General features: G+C 41.9%; 1 protein-coding gene across 1 annotated transcript in view; it reads left to right on the top strand.

The window, feature by feature from the left end:
* Positions 1 to 24,861, top strand: part of CHN2 (chimerin 2) — a 163,429-nt gene that overhangs the window by 118,490 nt on the left and 20,078 nt on the right. Inside the window, exon 7 of the mRNA XM_021385921.1 lies at positions 19,699 to 19,776. Within this exon, the coding sequence (XP_021241596.1) occupies positions 19,699 to 19,776 (78 nt within the window). The remainder of the gene's footprint in view (positions 1 to 19,698; positions 19,777 to 24,861) is intronic.

Below are 24,861 nucleotides of genomic sequence, written 5' to 3' on the forward strand. Positions count from 1 at the left end.
TAAAAGGAATTGTGCAATCTTTCTAACTACTGTACTTTTTCCCAATATATCCACTACTACAAAAAGCAGTAGTGTGGAACTTGGAACTATAATATCCAAAATAGTGATTCTGCAATTCCAAATATTTGCATATTTCTAATGAAATATCCTGATAGTTGTATTTTACCTGTATGCGATTTATATTCTCTGATTTAGAGACAGACTTTGGGTACATGAGTGTGGTGTTTACTATGCATGGCTCCATGTGCCATGCCAAGTCTTTCTTCTGCCTGTAATACATTTTTCAAATATGGCCAACTAATTAAATTTGAATATGGGGATGCTTGTATATTGATATGCATATTATATGCCTATATACTATGTGTGAAGAGCATATCAAAAGATATATGCACATGCAGATATACTGAAGATAAATAGTGCAATGCTGTAGTATGTGAATATAATAGATTCATAAATATGAAGTACTCCCTCTATTCTTTGTTTTCTGTGCAAAGTTATGGTCCATCAAATAGATTAAAGCCTGTGGCTGCTGCATAGTGAAGTAGGCAGCTGCTCAATATTTATTTTTATCTTCAGTGCTGAAAAAGTAGACCCACTGCTCATTAAATTAGTCTTGGTTCTTCCAGTAATCACAGTCTATCTCCTTCGGCAGAGGTCCAGGTTAGAGATATTTGGACGTTCTCCAGCAACACCTAGTTTTTTCTTTCTTATTTTTCAGAAAGTGTACACCTGAACTCGAAAATGTTACATTAAAAAGAAAAAAATGCTTTACTGACTGTGTATTCACACATCACACCTACGTCCTCAGCACTCACACCTCAACACTTTGGATTTCTTTGGGTGTCCCCAGCCTTAGTGTAATCTGCCTGATAGATTGGCTAATTATGCTGAAAGTTAATGATCCCTGGCCCTTAGGCAGTCTGCTGTTGAGCTGGGAAGCCAAAACACAGCCCCCTGGCTAGCTGGCAGATCTTCCCCAGACACAGAAGATCTGAAACGCTGTCATTTTCCCCAGAAAATTACTCTCACCAAATGCCAACTGTTTCCTGGGGGTTTTAAAATTTGAGAAAAAGGAGACGAGAAGTATTACACAGAACAAATGCCTTTCTTTTCAGACAAATCTAGTCCACATACACTCTTTGATAAATCATCACGTTAATCCACACTACCTTTTTCTTAATGTATGCCTCTTTCCTATTATGTCCATGGAATGACAGGCTCTATTAATACACACGTGCACATATATAGAATTAGACAAAATATATCGCCTCTAAGTAGGTAGGTTCTTGTTGTGCCCAGAAGGGCGGTGCTGGAATTCTTCAGATAGTTCTTAACTATGCTGTATCTTGGCTCCTAAACACTTCGGTCTATTTATAACTTTAGGAAGTTATTTTAAAGATGTATTTTAGTGGAAGGTCTAACTGAGGCTTGTTTTGAACTAAAGCATTTGTAATTTTTCAGTAGATGTTTTAAAAATATTTTCTCTTTGTACAAATTGGTCTAGTTGGGCATGTGTTTTGGACTTGCTACAGCAAGGGTTGTTTAGCAAGCAGACTGGGGGATGGTAGAAATTACAAAATGGAGCATCTGGATGTAAGACAATATAAATGACAATATTCAAGGAAAGCTCTAGGTTCTGACAAATGTTGAATAAATTGAGTCCTTGTTGGCATTTCTCTCTCGAACTTGTGCCAATTTGCTCTCTGAAGAAGCAGGGGAGTGGTTATTCTGGGCAAAACAGGGAAAAAAAAACACCTGCAAAAGTGTGTTCTTAGTGAACTGGAAGGAGGTTTCCAGTTCCCTCCTCCTCTTTGTTTGCATGTTTATCACTAATTCAGCATTTAACCAACAGAGAGCTGTGAGCCTTAATACTTAGGGTATTTTATATAGTGCACTTTTAAAACACTCTGGGGATTTACTGTTGGGTCCTTACTCCAATATTTGCAAATTCTTCTTCACAGCCTTAAAAATGAATGTCTTTGTCTGTTGTGGTTATGTCCCATTTCATAAATAGGAAGAAAGGACTTGTTATGAAGGTGGGGCAGCTTTCTAGACTGTAAGCTCTTCAGGGCAGGGATTGATCTTTTTCTCTGTGTTTGCACAGCATCGCTGTTGTCATGACCTGACCAAATGCTCAGGCTCTTGTGCGCTATTGCAAGGCAAATAATAAACTTCTGAAAAACAAAGAGTCTGTTCAGTCAATGGGAGTCTTACCCAAGTACAAACGTAGGGAAATGAGGTGCCAAAGTCAATACTGTCCATTTTGTGCTATTTAACATATAGTAACAACTTAAAACAGTAAGGAGTTTTATAAATTAGCCACGCAGTTCATTGACTTTAGAAGATTTGCTGATGATAAATATGACATTTCTTGCTAGCAACAAATAGCAATATTGTGCAGATTTACCAAAGGGAAATGTTTCTTATTTTGTAACCTCACCATTTAAAATAAATTTGAATCCTGTGGGAATCCTGCCAGTATAAATCACTGTAAGCTGCAGAATTGCTAAGGCATACGGGGAAGTACTTCTGCAAATCTGGATTGCCTGATCATTCAGTTCACTACATGAATTACCGTATAGTTAACTGTAGAGAACATTTCATTTTTCTAAAAAAATATTTCTCTAGGCAATGAGTTAATGTATATTACTAGTTTGAGACATTTTAGGGAGTAAAAATGAAACTTTACCAGTGGAATTAGTTCGTTAAGTATTTTTCTCATTTGATGCTTCATGCAGTTGTGAGAGGAGAATCATGTCAGCTGAATATGAGCAAGAAATGACTGGAATATTGATAGAATGAATTGCTGAAGCAAAGCTGCTTTGAAAACAGCGGCCCAGATGTGTTCAGTAGGATGGATGGCCCACATCTAGCATCAGACAGGCAATTACACAAGGGCAGAAATCAGAAGCTGAATAATAATACAGGAGGTAAAGGCTGTCATTGTGAGACAGCAGAGATCCCTGGCTGGAGCTGGAACCAAACCACAGGAGAATGGTGTTGCAGAATGTTCACTGAATTCTTCAAGGGGAACATTCATTGTTCAACAGCAAGTCATAAAAGTAATGCTGCTATGAGTTGTACCTTTGGAGGAAGAGTGCTTTAAACAGCAGCTCTGGTTGCTCAGAAGAGCCTCCTGGTTGCCCAGCTGATGTTTTTCTGCTCAGTCACAGCCCTGGAAAAGCTACCAGACTCTGCACAGTTCTTTCACACCTGCAGTGTTAACGTCCCATGACATTGTTCTCTGCTAAACTGTGGAGCTAATCACCTTACCCTGGCTTGATCCCTAAGGCTCTTTTGATCTCATTTGGTGCTAAGCACCTGCTATGGTTTTTAAGAAGTGAAGCCTCCCACCATCTCACTCCTTGGCAGTCAGTGAGTCAAAACCTGGTTCCTGGGTCTAGGTAGCTGGCACCTGGATGGTTCCTAACTCTTCCCTTTGGCAGAAAGCAGGTACATATTTCATGCTACTGATACCATTGCTGATCATTGTGAACAGCTTGAGGGATGGCAATAATTGCTTTTTAGTGGCCTCGTCATTAGCTGGGAGACAACACTGGACCAGTGTTTGTTATTATCTTCATCAGTGACACTGACAGATCGAGTGCACCCTCAGCAAGTTTGCAGGTGACTCAAGGCTATGTGGTGCAGTTGACACACCTGAGGGACAAAATGCCATCCAGAGAGACCTAGACAGGCTCGAGCAGTGATGAACCTCATGAGATTCAACAAATCCAAGGTCTTGCACCTAGGTCATGGCATCAGTACAGCCGGGGGGCATAAGGATAGAACACAGTCCTGCAAAAAAGGATCTGGGAGTACTGGTGGGTGGCAGCTAGACACGAGCCAGCAATGTGCCCTCACAGCCCAGAAAGCCAACCGTATCCTGGGCTGCATCAAAAGCAGCTTGGCCAGCAGGGCAAGGGAGGTGATCCTGCCTCTCTGCTCTGTGCTGGTGAGACCTCACCTGGAGCACTGCATCCAGATGTGGAATCCTCAGTACAGGAGAGACAAATGATTCTATGAGTTCTAGTTGTTGCTTCTTTGTCCCAGGGACCCTTGAACAGATGTTCCCCCTTGCCTCTTCCCTGTGGAGTCTGTGTGACATGTAGCACTTTATCTCACCAGGTCCCATGGATTTACTTCACATGGGTAGCAGCAGCAAGGTGCAAATCAATATCATAGTCACCAGCTAACCCTGCCAAGCAACTCAGAAAATGACTCTGCTGCCTTCACCAAAGCCCTGATTCCCAGCGGCTCTAGGTCAGTTGGAATTGAAGATAGGTGACCTGGAGCAACCTGGAAGTCTACAAGGGATTGTAACCAGACCAGGGGAATTGCCTTGTGTTTGTTACTGAAGGTGGGCATGTTGCTGTTCTTTAGCATTTACATGCAGTTGTATCTAGTAAGAGGTTTGTTTTATTTTTATTTTTAACCTACATCTACCCAGCGACTGCAGTGGTTTCCTTTAGAAGCAGACATTGCCCTCATGATCAGTCCCATTACTGCTACTTAGCTGCAACTGCTCCTTAAGAGCAAGCTAGAAACTGATGGTAGAGCAACAGACTTTTCAGTGGATCGTGCTTTGAGGTGCATATGGCACATGTGCCGCAAGGCACATTTTACCTGTTAGTTCTCAAACAAATTTAAGATATTGTGATTTGTGAACTGTTGCCTGTGAAGGTAACCTTTCTCTTCGCAGCATTTTGCCACTGCTGAAGAAGATTAGTAAGAAAGCAAAAAGGTCTCCCATTGGGAAGGGCTCATCCTACACATCACAAAAGCATCCAAATCTGTTGCCCTGCAGAGTACTGTCACTCTGCCATGCAGCAGGGAAGGCTGTGAAAACAGTGCGTGAAGGAAATGTGAAGCACAGACAAAACAAAAGCAACTGGCTTTCTTTCTATGCCACTCTTGTAATTATGTTAAATTACTAAGAGCTCATGTTGGCAAGTTGCAAAGAAATGCTAGAAATTAAAATAAAACAAGGGCAGGAGGTAACCATGATGATGCTGATAGAAGATGGCAGTTTGTTTAATGAAATCTTCCTGTACTGCAGCAATCGTAAGCCGACTTGTTAAATATCTTAAAGAAAATTAGATGTACTACCCAAAGTCGTGCATGGAGCTATGGTTTCCTTTCAGTGCAATGAAGCCTGATTTTAGTTTTTGTCTTACGCTTAGGAAAGTAATTTGTGTAAACATGGGGTTTAAAATGCAGCATTGTCTGCTCTGTACTGAGTAAATCCTTCATTAATGCCGTCTATATTAAGTACATCTCCGCTCCACCAGGGCTGAAGCACGTTGCTTTCAAGCAGCTGAGTCTCTCCAAGGCATTCCTTCAGGGATGAGCCTTTTGAAAGGGCCTGTGCAAGGATACGGCCATGGCACGGCTCTTTTTTGTGCTGTCTCGGTTAACACTGTCTTCCACTTGAAGTCCTGAGAGCAAGAAGTAGAAAACAGTCATCATTCACACCAGCCTGATGAAGACACGAATCTTCTGTTATTTTCCATTTCAGCTGTGAGAATTGTGTTCTTTTCCGCTTTAAATGATGAAGTATTTAGAGATGTGCCTTTGGTTTTAGTAGGAGAAAAGCCATTCATGGTGGGGTTGGGGGCTGTCACTCCAGATTAACAGCACACTGTAGACCAGCAGATAAACAGAAGGAAAAGAATGCAAAGCCCCCATGTCTCTGCAGTGGGGGATCACCTTTGAAACTCACGTTTTATCAAAACGCTGTAGTGAAGGGTTATACTAGTAATGGGGAATTTCTACACATTTATTTTTACTTTGTTCTGAATTGTGATAAAAGTAAAACCCTCAACTTTTTATGAACTAGCCCCGAGGAAGCAGGATAAAAGGCAGAAATAGATCTGAGTTAGATTACCTAAAACCATTCCAACTATTTTTAATGTTTTATAAACTGTTTTGAACAAAATGGTTCCAACTGGAAACAGAAAATTCCTTGTTAAGGTATTTCAAGCTTCCGCTTTGCCGGCTTAGAAAAAATACATAGAATCTGGGTCTTGGTCAGAACTTCCGTGCAAAGTTCCCAGTCTGATGAGTCACATATTCTGCAAAGAGCAGTTTCCCTGAAAATTCCCCCCCCCTGCCCAAGCTCAAACATGCTGACTAATAGCTGATGACATTTGGTGAAGCAAATGGATCCTCCTTCTGTTCCCTTGCAAGTCCTGGCCCAGCTCCATGGTGTGCTGAAAGCCCCGGCTCGTTGAATTAGAGGCAGTGAAAGACACCCAGCACAGCACTGGGTTTGGGCCCCTCCAGTGCATGCTGTTGTTACCATCAGCATTGCTGAGATAGTGGAACTCAGAGCGGGGTTGATGGGAGCTGTTACGTCTCTTGTCTCATCAGCATAATGGTTTTCTGCACTCTCATCCACTGGGTGCAGCTGTGCAAATCTGCTGAAAGCCATGGGTTTATTCCAAAAGCCTCGCAGATGGAGCTGGTTTGTACAGTTGTGCTGGAGGGAATAATTTGAACCTTATTCTCTGTGGTCATATGCAAAAAGAAAAAGCTTAACTTGGCTCTTTGGGAGAAACCACAGAGAGACGGTGATGTCTCCCATGGAACGTGAGCTGTGCTTTATCAGTAAAAACATCCTCCTGGCTCAGAAGCTGGGGTGAGTGGCCATGGGGCACCGCCGGGTGCCAGGCCCCAGCCCCAGCTTGGGCATTCTATGCTGTCCCCTGTCCCTCAAGGAACAAAGAAATAATTCGGTGGCAGAGGATGCTGGGGGCTTTCTTGATCTCAGTAGTGCCCCTGCATAGAAGGTGCTCAGTGCCTCTCCCAAAGGAGCCTCTTGTTCTCTGTGGAGTGGTTTCATCTTCACACGTGTCTGTCAGTTATTTCAGAGGGAAGGTGAAATAAAACAGATTGGAAAAATCATTTCTGATCCTTTTGGCAGTGTTTGGAGCTGGTAACATAAAGAGCACAATAGCAGCTGTGTCGCCACTTTGATAATCGTCTTCAATGAGACGTTCCTCAACATGGTAGCACCACTTCACTGTAATAACCCACTTAGTGCATCAAAATGAACATTGCGTTTTCCTGTTCAAGTCTTATTTTACAAATTTTACCAAATTCTGCACTATTCCTTATAAAACTGCACTTCTGTTTGTTGTGCCATTCCCTCTACACCCTAACAGAGTACTCACATCTTACAGCAGCCTGAGTATCATAGGCAGGCTTTTATTTTGTTGGTTTTACAGCTGGGAATACAGAGGCGGGGAAAAGTTAATTATTTCATCCCAGTCTGTGTGGCCAACAGTGCAACAAGAAGCAGAATTCAGAAGTTCTGCTCTGATTGCCAGTGACATAGTATATATCCATGACAGCTTATTTCAAAAATCACACTTTATATATACTGCTCATTTGTTTCAGGGATCTTTCCACACACTGGAAACTCTGTGTTGGGACTAGAAACTTCATATGTTGCAAAGCTAAAGCCTATACTCCGCAGAAAAACAAGATGGCACCAGCTACAACCTGCATGGAGGTGCCAAATTCCATCAACACAAACAGTAATCAGATGACATTCTTCAGGCAGTGTATAAACTCAGGGAAATACTAGCCAGCTAAACTGCAGGAAATACTTCAGCCAGGAGGGATCACTGCATGCTGCCCATTCAGGTGCTTTCCAGAGTTTGTCCCAGAGCCCAACAGCTACCATCCTTTGGTGTCCAGTGATCAGAAAGGGGAGAAGTCAGAGTGATTTCCTACACCTGGAGTTGGATTCACACTACAAAGCAAGAGACTTCCAGAACGAAAATGTTGTGTTATTTAGTTCCTCTGACTTTAGTGGAGTTACAAAACATGGATGAAATCCTTCACATGCAAAATGTATTTTTTTCTTACAGTAAAGCTCATTTATTCTATGTTTTCCCCAACAATCTCTCATCGCAAGCAAAGCAAATAAATGAACTGTAAAACAATTTGCTGCATACTGCAGTTGAGCTGCAGACATGGAGAGACGTGGGATGCAGCATCAACCTTGCTTTTCGAGTCCTTTAAAACTGCTGCTGCTGGTAGGACAGGATCTATTCAGATTACCATATTTCAAAAGAAACGATCTGCAAATACTGACTTTTTCCTTTGAGTGGGCAAACTCAACTGCAGCCTGAGTTTAAGTGGTGATAGCCCCATGCAGCAAAGTCTGGGCTGAGCAGTGTTGTCATTCCCTCCACTGGTTTTTAATCTCTTTTTTTGTGCTGAGAGCAGCCATCTGTCCCCCTTCAAACAATGACGGAAGCAGCTGTGTGAGTTGTGCCCCCAACAACAAAAGCCACCACTCCATACCAGAGCCCGCGGGCTGGAGGTCGCGGGGAGCTGGGAGGGTATCAGGGTCAGGTGACACCTGATGCCGTGCTGTGCAGAAAGATAAAACTGGGATTATACAGCCTTTATGTGCTCATTCATCGTAGAGAAGTAGGGTCAGTCTTTGTCTGAGGTTTTCTTTAATGGCCATGGGAACGTGTGTGTGTTTTCAAGGGTAGCAGCACAGCTACTTAGCCATGGAGTAAAAGCAAAACAAAAACAGCTTCAAGCAACAGGCGAAGCAAACATGACACAAAACAGTGCTTTCAAATGGAAAATAAAACAACTTGAATAGATTCTGGTACTTTATACAAGTTCAAAGTGTAGGATCTCAAGTGGTTCGAGTATCCTATAATGCACCCTCAGAAAAGCACAGTGAACTCTGTTTTTCATGTTCAGCCCACAGCATACAGTAGCTCCCTTGCTTCTCTGTGGGAAAGGAGAAGCTGATTGAGAGCCTGGAGCTGATCAGAAGGTGCATTCATAGAATCATAGAATCATTAAGATTAGAAAAGACTACTAAGATCATCTAGTCCAACAGTCAAATCCATCTCCACCATGCCCACTAACCATATCCCTCAGTGCCACATCTATACAGCTCTTGAACAACTCCAGGTGACTCCACTGACCTCCCTGGGCAGACTGTTCCAATGCATCACTGTTCTTTCTGAGAGGAATTTTTTCCTAATATCCAACCTGAACCTCCCCTGGTGCAACTTAAGGCCATTACCTCTCACCTATCATTGTTACCTGGGAGAAGAGGCTGACCCCCACTTCACTACAGCCTCCTTTCAGGCAGTTGTAGAGAGCAGTAAGGTCTCCCCAGAGCCTCCTCTTCTCCAGACTGAACAATCCCAGTGCCCTCAGCTGCTCCTCATAAGACTTGTGCTCCAGCACAGCTTTGTTGTACTTCTCTGGACACACTCCAGGACCTCAATGTCTTTCTGTTAGTGAAGGGCCCAAAACTGAACACAGTACTCAAGGTGTGGCCTCAGCAGTGCCAAGTACAGAGGGACGATCACCTACCTGGCCATGCTGGCTATACCATTTCTGATTCAGGAGAATAAGATGGTGGTGATGCACTGAGCTGCTTTTTCAGAGTGGGTTAAAAGGAGGTGAAGGAGACTGCCTACTGTCCAGGACACAACTGCCCATCCTGCAAGTAGCTTTCCAGTGTCCATCCACCAAATGGACAAATTCTTACCCCAACTACTTTATATCCATGCTGTATCCATATGGAGAACAGAAGCTCATGCAGGTTTAAGCTCTAGAAATTTTTCTCAAACACCAAGGGCAAATGCAATATATGGGATAAAGTTCATGCCTATAGGGAAATAAGTAAAAATTCACAGTGGAAAGAAGAGCCTCCAGTCTTTTTGTTAACCCCACATTACTTTTCTCTGCATGGATTCCTGCTCTGTTTCCAAGCAAAGATGCATTTTAGAGCCATTAGTCAGAAAAATACCAAAGGTCGTACAGCCATACCACTTGTTTGGGATGAGAGTCAGAGATTTGACCCTGTCTTTCAGGCATGACATTCCTTGAAGCTTGGTGGGACAGAAGTATGTATATCACAATTGGGTGAGCTGTAAACACTCGTCTTGGGACATGGGAACATTCGTGGTCGTACAGCTCAGCTCCAACCATAGGAAAGTCATGGCTGGCCCAGCACCAAACCCACTTATGCATGTGGGAAATGGGTTGTTATTACCCTATCTTTTTTTTTTTTTTTGCCATGTCATCCATGAAGGATACTGAAATGCATGTTTACAGTCATAAAGCACAGTGATTTCATAAAACAAGCATGTCTCTTTTTTTTTCGTCTGTAAAATGCAATGGCTTATTACACTATTCTTGCAACCTTTAAATATACACTTTTCTTATTTGCTGGTTACATTCTTTAAGACATAATTGGAATAAATCTTTGTTTTCCCTTTACATTGTCAACTCAGTTTACGTGTTACTGCAGGAAGAAGTCACAAGGTGCTGCAGTAAAACCGGACTGAAGTGTTACTAACGATGGAAGACACATTAGTCCATTTCCAACTCATTGCACTGTGTTTTACCTGACAGTGTTGTGACTGCTGAGCAATAGTGTAACTTGGTTGTTCTGTTTGTAATTTTGAGACTGAAATTGTAGAGTTCCTTCACAGCAGCCAGAAACTGCCAAAACTAGAGAAGAACCCTGTTTGCTGCTTGATGCTGTTGTTGGCACGCTCCTTCCTGCAAATTGCCTATCATCTCCATCTCTCTGTGAGCTCTAAACAAACAGAGCACCAAGCTGTTGAGGATCAAGTCCTGAACTGTTATTTTCCAGGAACAATTACATTTTAGGGATTGACAGTTTGTTAGACAAGATGATCACTGGCTCACGAATCACTGATTCACAAATTATTTGTTCTATTTCGCTTACGTACATCACTTCTTCAGCGCGCACTGAAGTCTCTTGTTTTAAGCTGTCTTAAGCTCTGGCAAAGCTGGTGACAACACTGCTAACCTCTGAGGCTGCCTGAGAATGTAAAGCATACTTTACATTCTGCTCTCGGCATTGCTCTGCAGTCCCTCCGGAGATCAGCTGGCTCTGCCGAGCAGTTAGTGGCTCAGAACACAAATGCCATTTCAGTCTTATTCTGTGGTTTCTGGGAAACTTTCCTGAAAACTATTTTCTTCTTTGTTTTGTCATGGTCCCAGGGGACTGGAGTTTTGCTTCTCTATAAGAATAGAAGAAGCTGTGGCTGTGGTCCTTAACATTCAGCCTGGAGCATATGCTGCAGGTCTCCCTCTGAAAGAAGTTCACTTCCATCATTATACAGTGTCAGAACTGAAAGTGAGAAAGGGAAGAACTTTTAGTATTTTATTTATTTTTGTATGTTCAGTTTCACTGTGCATGGTGGAGATAGCTTGTTACTGAATTACTATGAGATAGGACCTGCATGTAGGGCATAGTACAGTTTGAGACAGAAATGGGAATTAACCCAAAAGGGATTAGGCAGGTATGTGTTTGCTATCTGTGTTTGGGTGTGTGGTGGGGCATACGGTCCAACACACAGGCCTTATGCCCATCGGCTATAAAAGTTGTATAGCAGTGGGATTTCGTGTCAAGTTCATTGATTTAATGTCCTGGCATTAAACTGACTTACCACCACCTCACAAACCATGGTTCTCAGCTGTGATTTAGCATGGCTCCCAACCAGCTCCTTCAGTGCACCAGCACTTAGGTTCAGCAAATGCACACGAGCAAGCCAAGGGCCCCAAGGACGGAATATCCATGCTCATGGCACCTCCATCCTCTTTCCCAGCCCTCTGTGGGCACTGTATCATACTCACGTATGTTACCTTACTCAGAGGGGACATTTTTGCCTTCCTCTCCATCCAGACTGGGAAGTAAATGTGTTAATTTCTCCACTTCATTGTGGTAGCTCAGCAGGCTTGGCTTTCATTCAAACTCTGCAGTCTCCTTGCAGGGCAATGATTGTTTTAATCAATGGCAAGCTGGCTTTCCTAAACAAAGTGCTATTTCTTCAGAAAGGAAGAGCTTTATTGCAAAAACATAAAATAATGCACAGGTCATGTATATGTGTAAGTTAGATGCTGAAAAATCAGTATCCACTGAGTGTCTCGGTAAAAACTATAATGTTTAAGATATTTTTTAAAGACTCTGTCTGTTGACTCTTTTGACTAATGCCCTGTATCTTTCAGACAGCATGAGTCACTTCCCTCGTAATTCAGAGAGGCCATTGTATATCATATTAAGTTCATTATGTTGCTAGGCTATTTCCTCTGTGGGTGAAATGTCAAAATGCTGGCTACCTGTATGGTCAGCATCAGAAAATTGTATTAATTCCATACTGACTCCTCCAAGGTAATACTTCCTGAAAAAGTTCATCTAGTGAACCCCAGATAAACTTATAAAGGTAAATGAAGCTGATTAACAAATGGTACAGTAAACCAGGTATTTTGTGTTATCAGTCTTAGCCAATTCTAAAGTATGGGAAGTATTAATATCCTAAATGAAGTACAGTTAGCATTCTAATTATTCACTGATATAATTCAGGATGAAAGAATAAAGAGTATCTTATTCAATTTATTCTAAAATTGAATAGATTATAGAAAAATAGAAATACAAAAGAGCTCAGAGAGAAATTAATCTTACCTAATTTTTAATAACATAAAGTAAGCTATCTTTTTCTACCTCAGTCACCTAATTTCCTTATATCATGCATAAAAGAGCTGCAGAAACTTGATCTGTCATAGAAGAGGATGAATCGTTGTCTGGAGGTTTGTATTTTTCTCCTTTGATTGTGAAGAGTCCAGATAACTGTTTTAAATTAGACGTCTGCCATTCATCCATCCATCTTTCCATCCATCCAGTCCATTCCTAGATGTCTATTTCTTAAAAAAAATACTGTTAGTTTTGTTGTTTGAGGGGTTTTATTGATAGAATAACAGGATTACTGCAGATTTTTGACAAAAATTGGATAAAGGTTGGTTAAATTTTGGTCTGACTACAGACCAGATCTTGTCATAGTTGCTCTTTATGATACATAGGTGTGAAAACAGTACTCATTGATGTACGTTGCAGACAGTCATATACATTGTGTGCACAAAGAGAACAAGAAGTACATAATTCAGAAATAGATCCAGTGCAGTTCCCTTGGTACGGCTCTCTTTGCAAATGACATGGCTCTCTCTAGCCCCACTGTTAAGGCCTTGGTGCTTCTCTTCCCTCCTCTGCCCTGCTTAGCCTTCACTCCCTGCCCTTTCATCCCTTTGCTACCTCTTGGGTCATGAATACTAAGCACAGAGCTCGTGAACTTGACCAGGAAAACGTCATTAATAACCTTGACAAGTATGGAGATGGATTGGAAAGGATAAAGGAGAGAGTGGGAGGAAAGGAAGTTGAGGCAATAAATAGGCCAGGCCTGCTGTTACCATGTTAATCTCTGCAGGGTTATTCAGGGAAACAACTGAATTAGTTAATCCTATACCTAGATCCTTTCCTTTTTTCTCGATATATTTCTTCCTTGATACCTATAGTAGATTTATAGTACAACACATATTTATAATAGTTTACAAAAATGAAAAACCTAAGTACTATTTTAGACATACTAAGTCCAATGACAGGCATGGAACGCACAATTTAACACATTGTGATACAAGTGTTTGACAATATAAAAGGGTTTAGTCCACCCATTATTTTTAATTGGAGATGAGTATGTAATTGCTTGCCACTAATGTAACCTCCAGTTGTTGTTCCAAAACAGACAATAGTTTAGTATATTAATACTCCATAAGAGGCTTTCATCCACTGTTATTTTTAGTAACAGTCTCCCTAGCGCCCTGCTGAATCTACAGCACTTCACCTTTGGTTCACTACATTGTTTTGAGAAAAATAATCATGAAGTGTACAGAAAAATCTGCTTGAGAAGGATTTAAAAGGGGGATCTGAAGTTTAAGAGAGATTATGTTTCCATTTGCTATAGGTAAACTATGTCTTTTATCTACAAGGGAAGGGAGCAAGCACCCTGTCAGAAAGAGGTGGATATAAATGACAATTGGTCACAATCACATGAATTTGGGTGAGGTGTAAGGATTTCGGTTCAGAACTTCAGAACTCCACAAGTCCTCTTATATGAGCATTTCTCTTTGCTCTGAACCGGTTTGTCTTCAAAGGAAAAGGTTATCAGTGAGGACAGTCTCTCCAGTAGAGAGTTCCCCAAAGCAGTAGCCACCAGTGGGGAACTGTTCTTTTCTTGTCTTTGATTGATGTCAGGAACTCTTGGGTCTGCTTTAATTTGCATGGGCCAGCAGCAGTCCTTCAAAGACCTTCCAAAATCTCTCTGTTCTCTCTTCAGTGATATGGAGCACATATGAACCTAGTTTCTACAAGGTGATGTGGTGGGATTTGGTGGTGATGGAAGTGCATCCAGGCTCTCCAGAATAGTTGGTCAGTGTAAATAATCTGCTGCCATAAACACAGTGTTACTTACTTACAGTGTATTGTTGACAGTTCTTAAAATTCATAATTTGTAGAGGAACTGGTTGTTATTAAGAAAAAAAAAAAAAAAAAGTTGCAACTCTGAAGTATAAGAAGCAAAATGATAGATATATCTTCATCTTTAAAGGAAAAAAATTGCTTTTTTTAATGGGCGCAAACATGAACATGTTCAGTTTACTGAGCTCCAGCTCACCTGAAAGGAAGTTGTATGCTGGAAACAAGACTTGAGTTTTTAGTGAATTAAACTACATCCTCGAGGACATCAGACAGACCTGTGTTTGGTAAAAGCTGTCATTGGTTGCAGCTGCAGCAGAGGTTTAGCAGAGGGTAGCAGGCAATTAATGATAATTACTTTCTGTATGCTTATTTCCTGAGAGCATATGGACTGTGTTCCCCTCAAAAGCAAATGTGAGAGCAGCATCAGACCCATTTCTGTGTGGTCTGGCTCCTTCCTTAACGCTGAGGTATGTATTGTGGAGCTTCATGGTTCTACACACCTCCATGTTCACCTAGTGGGCATCAAAAGACTTCTCATGAAATGGGGAATTTCTTAGGAAGGTGTGTTTTGCATTATCAGATTCACAAGTGCTGCTCTGCAGGCGTTATGCTCTGCTTTGTGTTTAATATACATCTTCTGTATGAAGCTTGTTTCGTCCCCTTGTTCCAACAGCACAGAAGCCTTGTGGTGTCAGCCCTGGTGCTGTGGCAGAGGGAGGCACAGTCTGGCCACCGTGCTGTGGCATGAAGGCCTTTCGCTGACTGGCCTCCATGGCCGTGTCCCTCTCATGCCATATGTTGTGCTAAGAGTGCACTTAGACCATGGCATTACTCACTGGCTCCTTGGAGTTGTCTCTTGAGCGTACCGTGAGAAGAACTTGGTGGGAGAAAACCAGGAAAAAGTCAATCGCTGCAAGATTCCTCCACCGTGTGTCATCTCCACATTGTGCTTGCAATTGAGCAAACACAGTCTGTCTGGCAGATGACTCAGTGTGCTATGCCTGTGAGGAAACAGGCCTCTCTTTGACCTATGACTGTGTTTATGTGTGGTGTTAAATGTTCTTAGGGATCAGCCACAGGTTTGTTGAAATTCCCCATCATGAAGCAGGATTCCTTTGATGGTTGTCTTATCCAGAAAACACACTGTGTCCCTCCTCTGCCCATCGTAGCTGTGTCATCGTCCCATCCCCACCAGCCACTCACGTGGGTGACAGCAGCTGGGGGACGGAGGATGTGAGCCATGGCTCTCCACCATGTAGTGGAAGGGCCACCAAAGGGTAGGCCACCCCACACACACACAGTGCAAGATGCATCTTTCTTTGAGCCAGTCCTCAGTGCTGCCCACAGACTTAAAACTGAAATCATGCAACATGTACACAGATGAAAAGTTTTCATACTAAAATTTATTCCTTCTTGCCCTGTCAACGGTTTACGGGCGTTCGGCCTGGTTCCGTGACAAATGGGACGGGGGACCCATGGACCCATGCCCCGGGAAAGGGAAAAGGGAAAAAAGGGTTAGGAGATGGGCCTGAGAACAAAACAGTGGCAACAATCTGAGGAGAAACAAACTAATTTACTAAATAAGATATCGGAATGCAAAATAACACAATATAATACAATATAATTACAATTTAGGCTGATCAATACAATGAGAGAGAGTGTCCAAAAATTAAAGTAGGCCTTACTCTAATACCAACAGTGAGACGGCTGGGGAGCGAGATGCTGCCGGGACAAGAGACAGGTGGAAAGAGAGAAAGGTCTCGTGATCTGCGAGTTTTTATCTTTCCCTCTAACTGGAAAACAGTAACGGGGAGCAAAGTACCCTGGGGAATGTAGTAGTTCTTCTCTTCTGAGAACCAGGTACATACACTACATGATGTTATGATGTGGAATACCAATAACCAAAAATCATAAAACCATGACATTGCCCCCAAGGCCTTTGTTAGCTAACAAGATGGCAGTGTCTTAGGGAAGAGACAATTGTGCAGTTCAGCTCATTATACGGAGGCGTGCTGGAAATGTCACAGCAGCTGAGTCGCACTCTCCTCTCACTTGTAATTTTGTTATTCTGGTCCACTGACGTTTATTTTGCTTTAAGTGCTCAATTTTCTATATAGTATTTGTATTTTGCAGAGAGACTAATAAACTGAAATCATATGTCACACAGAAATCCTTTGGTCTGAAAATGCAGACAGCCTGTATTTGCCTTTCAGTTTTTACTAGTTCAGACATTTGGTCACAACCAGCAATAATATTTTTAGCCACTGGTGCTCTGTTTCTTAGCTTCAGGCTGACTTGTTAACTTGATCAAGAGATACTCTTTAAATGAGCTGACACCATGTCTTGTGCAGTAAATTTATTAAGAAAAAGAAAATAGATAAAAGAAAGTGCTTCGGTACTGAGGCTAGGGTATCACTGCATTAGAACTGGTTGCTGCTGGGAATTTGACATTGCCGCTGTTTGATCCTGGTTTAGAGAAGGAAAGGGTTGTATTGTAGTCCAGCTCATCTCCGTTTCACAGCATCATTTTAGACAGTAAACCTGGTGGGGCTTTGTATGATTAAGGTTCTTAAGAGGATACACTCACAGTTGGCCTTCTGTACACATCCAGTGTTTGCAAGGGATCCCGTTAAACAACCATCTAAACAGGGCCCAAGCAAGGCAGATAAGACAACCTAATGGATAAATAAAAATTCATATACAATAAACAGTAAATACTCATCTGCCTTAGTCATATGAAGTAGTTTGTCTGTTTTCCGCCTCCAAGTCAATTAAGTTTAATGCTTCTATGCAAACAGTCAGAGTTTCCATTAAATACAGTACTGTGTGTCTGACCCTAGGATGACACGCTGATATTCCAAAAATAGCATAATAAATATTCTGAGATGTATCATCGTAAGCCTGTAGCTTGAGTATCAAATCTGCCATGTTATGTAAAAAATATTGGTTATATAATGGGATTTTTATCAGTCCAGTGACATAAATACAAATATTAGAGCATTATTAGGCAACAAACCTCTCTGTGACTTTGGATCTGTTATTCTGAAAGTCAGAGTGAAAGTCACTTATATATGTGGATTTAGGTGCTGTAGCTCCAGAGGTGTCTGAAAACTCAGGGCTAGTTAGATTTTCTTGGTTAAAGATAAATGCAAATACATCTAAAATGGTACCGAGAATAGAAATGGGGGTGCGATGAGAACTTCAGACTGCTCTGAAGTTTATTTCTGGATGGCCAAACTGAAGCCACTGCTGCTGTGGGGAGTCAGGGATGTCTCTCAAACCAGAGCTCCTCATCTCTTGAAGTACAGTGAGAGACATCTGGGGAAGAGTAGTCTGCCTTTGTCTGCTAGAAAGCAGCTAAAAGTCCTGAGCTGGCAGAAATCAGGACTTAGTGGGAGGACATATGGGAGAGCAGCAGGGATTTCCTCCAGGCAGAGCAATATTAATATATACATCACTGCCGCTTGTCGCTGGTGGTCAAATAGCAGTGCATGTGCTGGGGAAAGGCTGGCCAGGCAGCAACTGCTCTGGGAGCAAAATCCTACCTATATAGCAGAAGCTCATAAAAAGGGATTCTTCAAGTTGCCCAAAAAATAATTACCTTGTACGTAGAAATGAGTGCATCATTTGATAACTGAAAATCTGATTTTGCAGGTTGCAGAATTTCTTGAAAACCCTAAGTAGGGCACTAAATGAAATTGCATGGCCTGATGTTAACTGACGGCCAACCATCTGTCCCCATGGGCTTTCAAATCAAGAGAGCATCATTTCTACTAAGGGCGGGCAATCTATAGTGTGGAGGTTTCAGTAAATGAATTATATGAACCTTCTGACTTTTCAGCTTGAAGTAAGAGCAGACTGAAAAAAAAATTACAAAAAGGCAAGCTCAACTTTACAAGTTAACATGAGCAATTTAAATAATTTCACATGCATTTTGGGTAGGTTGAAGTGAGGCAGACTGTAACAGGCTCATGTAATCTTTAGTGTCTCTAGTTCAGAGAGCCGGTTTTCACAGGAGCACTGGTTTGCTCTGCGTTGGCATATCAAGTGTTACACACACCTCAGAGAATTACATCTCGCAATAATTTCTGTCCTTCTCTTATGTTTGGAGAATGGGCATGTTCACAAAAGGAGTAGGAGAGGAGAGCTAGAGTGGGGGAAGGGGGGGGGCTGATAGTTCTGCCCAGGGGGATGCTTGGTGTCACACATCTTCTGTGTCATGGGATGAGGCCCTATCAGGTGCCCAAAGCAGCACTGCAAACTGTAGTGCAGGCTGGCGGGGCTCTGTGTCTCTTCTGTCGCTGGTCTGTAAAGTCACTTTCCCTCCCCAGTCTATATATGTGTGCAAGCAGAGTGAAGGACAATGCTCCTTCTGCCTTGCAGATGCTGCTCTGCAAACAGGGCTGCATCCCTGGGCTTTCTACATTTGCCTGATGTCCCCTGTCTGCACTCAAACACTGCATAAGATTATAGGGCTTCCTAGCTTGCATCTCCCCCTGCTAAACTGCAAACTTTGACAGTGAGCTCACTCTATGCTACTAAGTGCACTCTGACAAAATGTTCTGATTTAAAACAGTATCAGAGTACTTGGAGTACTGCTGGATTTTCCCCTTGTACAGGATATGAAGGAAAAGAGAGATTTTTAGCCCTGTGAGATTAAACAATCATGATGGTTTTAAGGGCTTAATCTGCTGGCATGCAGGCTGCTGGCTTATAAGTCTCAGAGTGTAATTGGATGCAGCATCACATTCAGTTGTGTGGGCTTCTCCGGGGCTTTCTGTTTGTTTGTTCATTTCTAGCAGGCTGCAGAGCAGTAGCATTCTTCCCCTTGAGAGGCTCTTGGCCGTGGAGCCATAAAGCTGTGCCTCTGGCCAGGATTTCGGCAGTACCTCGCTGGATCCCACTGCCCAGGGAGGCGGGGGGGGGGGCTCGCTGCATGAATTCAGGCTATTGTTCCAGGCGCACATCTGCCTTCAGAAATAGCACGGCACAGGCCGTTACTTATTCAGATGCAGAAGCTCCTTCCGTCCCACAAGCCGGCCCATTCGAGTCACATGCCAGAGGTCTCAGCAGAATGGGCTGCAGCTGCTTCAAATCTGCTGTCTAACATCAGAAGCAGTTGGACAAACTGTGCCGCGCTGACGGCAGCGAGCCTGCCGGGTGCTGGGGAAGACAGGGAAAAGATCTGGGACCCGAGCGCGATGTTCTCAGAGGATCTGTGGCTGGAAAATGAGAAAAGCTGTGCCGTCGTCCACAAGTCGAAGCGGGGAAGGAAGCGCCAGGAGCTCCTGGCCGTGGCCCTGGGGGTGAAGGTGGGAGTGAAGGGGGCACTCCTGTGGCAACCTCTGAAACTCTTTGCCTATTCGCAGATCACCTCCTTGGTCAGAAGAGCAGCCTTAACTCAAAATGACAACCATTTTAACTATGAAAAAGCACACAATTTTAAGGTAAGCTTGACTTCCTATTATTCATGGCTGAAAAGTTATGCTTTGATACCTCTTGATTTATTTTTTTTCTGTGGATTTTCGGGCAACTGTCTGTTCTAGCTCTGGGAAAACTGTTGAAAAATATGTTTTTTTTTCTTTCTGAAGTTCTGCTGACTGCATTCCTAATGTGCTTTCACATAGCTTCTTAATCCAAGTAATGGTTTTGCTGCTTGCTTGACTGCTTGATTGGTATATTAGTTCTTTTTCCCCACGTTCAGTGTTCTTTTTATTGTTCATAAAGAAAGGAAACTTTATATTGATTGTCATTACCTTAAAGTGTATCCATTTCCAAACGACAAAAAGGCCCCTTCTCAAAATGCAGCTGCTATCGGAAGCCACTAGCACTTTACCAGCAACATTTTGTACCCTTTCTGCTTTGAAGAAGTTGAGAGAGCTCACCCATACAGCAAAGGGGTTTTGTCTCCCAGCTTTTGTTCCAGCACCATATGCTAAGAACATGCTCTTAGAGTCCCACTGAGCCATAGGACCTAAGCTTGTGCTTGCTTGTCAAACAAAAGCATGTAGCTGGACAAAGCTGGGGATGTTTAGACGTAGCATCTTACTGCTGTCTGATGCAGACAAAATCAGATTTCTCGCTTTTTCCCAAGAGGAGCAGGGAAGTGACTCAGCTTTGGAAACGGACTTCCAGGCAGCTTAGACTGAAACGTTTTGCCAGAGGACAGTGCTCTTCCAGAGCATGCCAGCCAGTTACTGTATCTAATGCCATCAGGCTGTGGTTTGATGGTTGTCAGAATGGATACAGAAGGACTGAGAGGCGGTAACACCACAAGAAAGGACTGCATCTCAGCCTTGAAACCTCGGTTTGCTTCATGCTCCTTGAGGATGCTGATCTGGGTCACTGTCAGAGCATTTCAACTCATTAGCAGAAAGAAAATGTACTGATACTCATCTCTGGCCTGTCAAAAAAGGAGAAGCACTAGTGAAAATTATTTCACTGATTCTGTGGTTTAGCAAAAAAAACTCTACTTCTTGTTTTTCTGTATGTTCTTCCATGCAGACAGCACTCTCCTCTGCAGTGCTTCTGCTGTGGTTGGTAAATCAATAATTTAATATTAGTGAGCAAGGCAAATAATAGCATCCCTCTTCTCATTCTTCCTCCTCGACCCAGTCTACAGAAAAGTCAATACTTATTTCACTGATTCACACTGAAAGAAATAGGGGAAATACTCTGTGTTGTCTTGCGTGATTAAAACATCTTTCATTCTTTCTGGGTTTTGCCCTCATTATCATTTTAATATCAAAACTATTTTAGTTTAGTAAGAAAATATTTTCTCATGACTGAGACTTTTTTCCACTTTGACCCATGCATTCTTTCCTCTTCAAAATTCCCCTTGTTTTGGCTTTGATTTATAATTGGAAGAGTGCCCAGTTAACTTTGTGTTTGCACAATCTAGCTGTTGTACAGCCTCTATTCCTTTCTGTTTCGAAAGAGTCATAGTTTTAACTGGAAAATCACATGATTAAATATGTATGCATTTGAAAGCTTGACAACAGAAAATTATTGGTTTCTCCCAGTAAAGGGCACGAAGATCTTAGGAAAGAAACATGAAAAGAAAATGTTGTCCAGAAAGAAAGGACAGTCAAAACTGTTACATTTATGTAATGAACAAACATATTCACAAAGCAAATACAGTTAATTTTCCAAAAGAATATATTAAAAAATGTCTAGTTGCTGAGCAATGAATGTGGATAGAATCCTTAGAGTACAATATTTGCATTTAAAGGACAGGTAAATTAATGTCTCTCTTTAGCATATACTCATATTAATTACAAAAAATGTTAGGAAATTATATGAAAGAGAAAGAATGAAAGAGAACTTGGAGCAAAATTCTTGATGGCATTCAATCTATGACGATCTGGGATTTTTCTGAAGGAGAATGCTATTTTGCAGACATTCAAAGCCACTTTCTGAGTTTTTAGGTGAATACTGCCATGTACTGTATCATTCATTTCAGTTGTAGAGACAAAGGTTACATATCGCAGTGTTCATCTGAATCTTGTCATAGGCTTCTCTTCATGAACAAATAAAAACTCTTTAGCTCTTTTTCTTTGGTCATGAAGAATCTTAAGGCCAAAATTCTAGTGAAACTGAAGAGATCTTATATCTACTAGGATCTCCCTCCTGCCTTTCCAAACTAATATAGAAATTAAAAAGGAGAACAGGACTCTGGGGAGTGAGGGCACCGCGTTGTCCCATTCTGAGCATCTCTTCTTTCTCATTCAGACTCTTTTCCAAATTTCAAGGCACTCAGAGCAAATGAGCAGAAAAAATATTTAGGATTCAGCCTAATTTGTTAACCTGGGTTCGTCCTGAGTGCAGAACACAATCACATGGATTTAGATTTGGAGCTGGCGTCTGTCTGGCGGGACAACTTTGACTAAGCTGGGTAGACATACCATAACTCAGGAAGAAGAATAAATCTCTGTAGCCCTGTTTATAAAAACACAGAGGTATTTCTGTAACTGTGGGTTTCAGCCTGACTGTTGCGAAGTCGCCTTGCGTCTCAACATGATTTGGATCTAGCAGACTTTGGCATGTTTTTACCCACCAGTGTCAGTGACAAGGTCAGGCTTGTGCCTGAGGGCAGCTGTGTGGAGTTTGGGGATGCTCAACATAGAATCATTGAATCACAGAATCGTTAAGGTTGGAAAAAACTCTAAGATCATCAGTCCAACCATCAACCCATCCTCACCATGCCCACTGAGCCATGTTCCTCCTAGGAATTTGTGACAGGAGCTCTGTGATACTTTAAGTGAGCAAATATAGCTGAATAATGTGTTTTTACCCCAATATTGCTCCTGTTTGCCACAATAGTATGAGCAAACCTGACAGCAGGATTTGCTACTAGAGCAAAGGCCGTTGATTACTTGCAAGTCAGGAGCTCTGCTGGGAGAAGAGAAGCTCTGGGTTAAATTCCTCCCTTGCATTAATCACTACAGACAAACACTGCTTTTGAGAAACAAAAGAGAGGCATTTTTTGCAGGCATCACGAATATTATACATGTGTATTTGAACGAAAATTGCAGCAAAGTCGGCTTGTCTTCCTTACAAACAGCTCCAGCTCAGCAGGAGTACACAGGAAAGTACAAATTCACATGCGCTCAGGTGAAAGTCTGAAAAAATTTTTCTTTGGCTGCAAATAGAAGAGTCTTAAACACAGTCAGATAAACAACAAAATCATCTCAGAAGCAACATCATCTAAATTCCATTAAAACCATACATTTCAATCCAGGACAATTTTTAGTTTGTTTCTGCGACACTGCTAAAGGGGTTATTCCTGGTTCCAGGAAACAGGGACGCCAAAGAACCGAAGGGCAAAAGTAGGAGAGCAGAAAGGCAGTAGGAAAAGGCATGCAGGGGAATTTTGAGTGGCAACCCAAAGGTGACTGGCAGAGAAGAGAAGGTGAATGTAAGAAAGAACTTTTTGTTGAAAGTCATAGAGCTGGAAAGGAAACAGAATGAAGAAATGAGATGTTAGAGAATGAGAAAAGAAGATGAGAGATTGAACAGGAAAAGTACAGTTTTGTCTTTTATGAAGAAATTATTGTTGTAAATTGGACTTCTTTGTAGACTGTAGTAAAATCAGCCCAAGCCTATGCAGTGTGTATTCAGAGAGGCCACGCAGTACTGCAGAATGGAGTGGCAACAATAATTAGGTCTTCATCATTTTTCTAAAAATCTAAGTCCAGTCCATTTGTAGGGATAGAGTTGCAAAGGATGGGGCAAAAACTGAAGACCCATCTCAAAAACTTGAAGACCTTTTGTTACGTTTTCTTATTTAGAGTAGAGTTGAGATCAAACTTGCAGGCAAAATTGGTGATGGGTGGACAGTTGGACTGGATGATCTTGTAGGTCTTTTCCAACCTTGGTGATTCTATGATTCTGTGATTCTATATATAAAATTCCCATTTGCCACTTGAAGGTGATAGATGCAAGGTTTGGGCTGAGTTCATGTGATGTGTTCACAAAGACAGAATTCCTTCATTAATTCTTCAAAATTAATGGCAAGACAAGAATAAGAGACTTAGTTCAAATCTGCATCTTGGGAGGTTTTTGCACTTTCATCCAGAAACTTCTAAAAGTCTTCCTTTTTCAGTTGGAATAGTGAGTATTTTGCTGTTTCAGCCTGATCAGAAATCAGCAAGACTAGCTTTTCTCAGGGTATTTCAGCTGGGAACTTGCCATTTGAGCTAAAATGCAGAGCCATGAAAAATTGAAGTGAATGCATAAATAGAGCTAGGCCTTTGAGGGCCACCAAGCCGAAGAAAACAAGGGCAGGGTGTGTGGTCAGCACTTCTCAGCTGGAGCCCTCTATGAGCTCTGAGGGCTGCTTGCCGTTAATGACAGGAGAAATCAAGGAATCATCAGCTCCCATTTTCTAAATATGCCACGGAGAGATCAGCTGAAATAAGCTTTATGTAAAGTGAGCAAGTAGGCCGCAAATATCCTAGCAACTGAGATGTGCTTTGTGTGGAATGGAAGAGGTACAGTTTTAAAAATACCGAGTGAGCTTTTACAGCCCCTTCTCGCAAGGTTAGCTTTGGTAAACCACTGCGCAGGAGAAGATGTAGATAGCTGTCTTCCCTTGGCAGATAACTTCCACCCACAATTAAATGCAGGTGCAGACCTACCCGTTATGGGGTTATCAGTCTAAAAACGATAAAGATGCAGGCATAATTAATTTTCTCTGCAGTTTTTTATCCACTGAAGGTCACATAGAATATACGCCTAAAACTGAGGTCACGAGCTGGTGTTAAATGGTGCTGCTAAAAGCCTTGCCTGAAATTCCGTGCTACTTCCCATTCAAAATAAAAGATAAATAAATAAATAAATGAGTGTACGACGTGTATATACAAGATATTTCAAACCTTATTACAAGGTGTTATTTCCCAGAGATATGCATTTTTACTGAGAGGCAAAACGGCATTTTAGAAAATTTGACCCATCAGATTTTCCAGCTGAGACCTTTTATGATCAAAGAAGAGGAAGAATTACTGTCGCTTTAAGCTCATTCACATAATTAT

Source organism: Numida meleagris, chromosome 2 (genome assembly GCF_002078875.1).
Source record: "Numida meleagris isolate 19003 breed g44 Domestic line chromosome 2, NumMel1.0, whole genome shotgun sequence".
NCBI lineage: Eukaryota > Metazoa > Chordata > Aves > Galliformes > Numididae > Numida > Numida meleagris.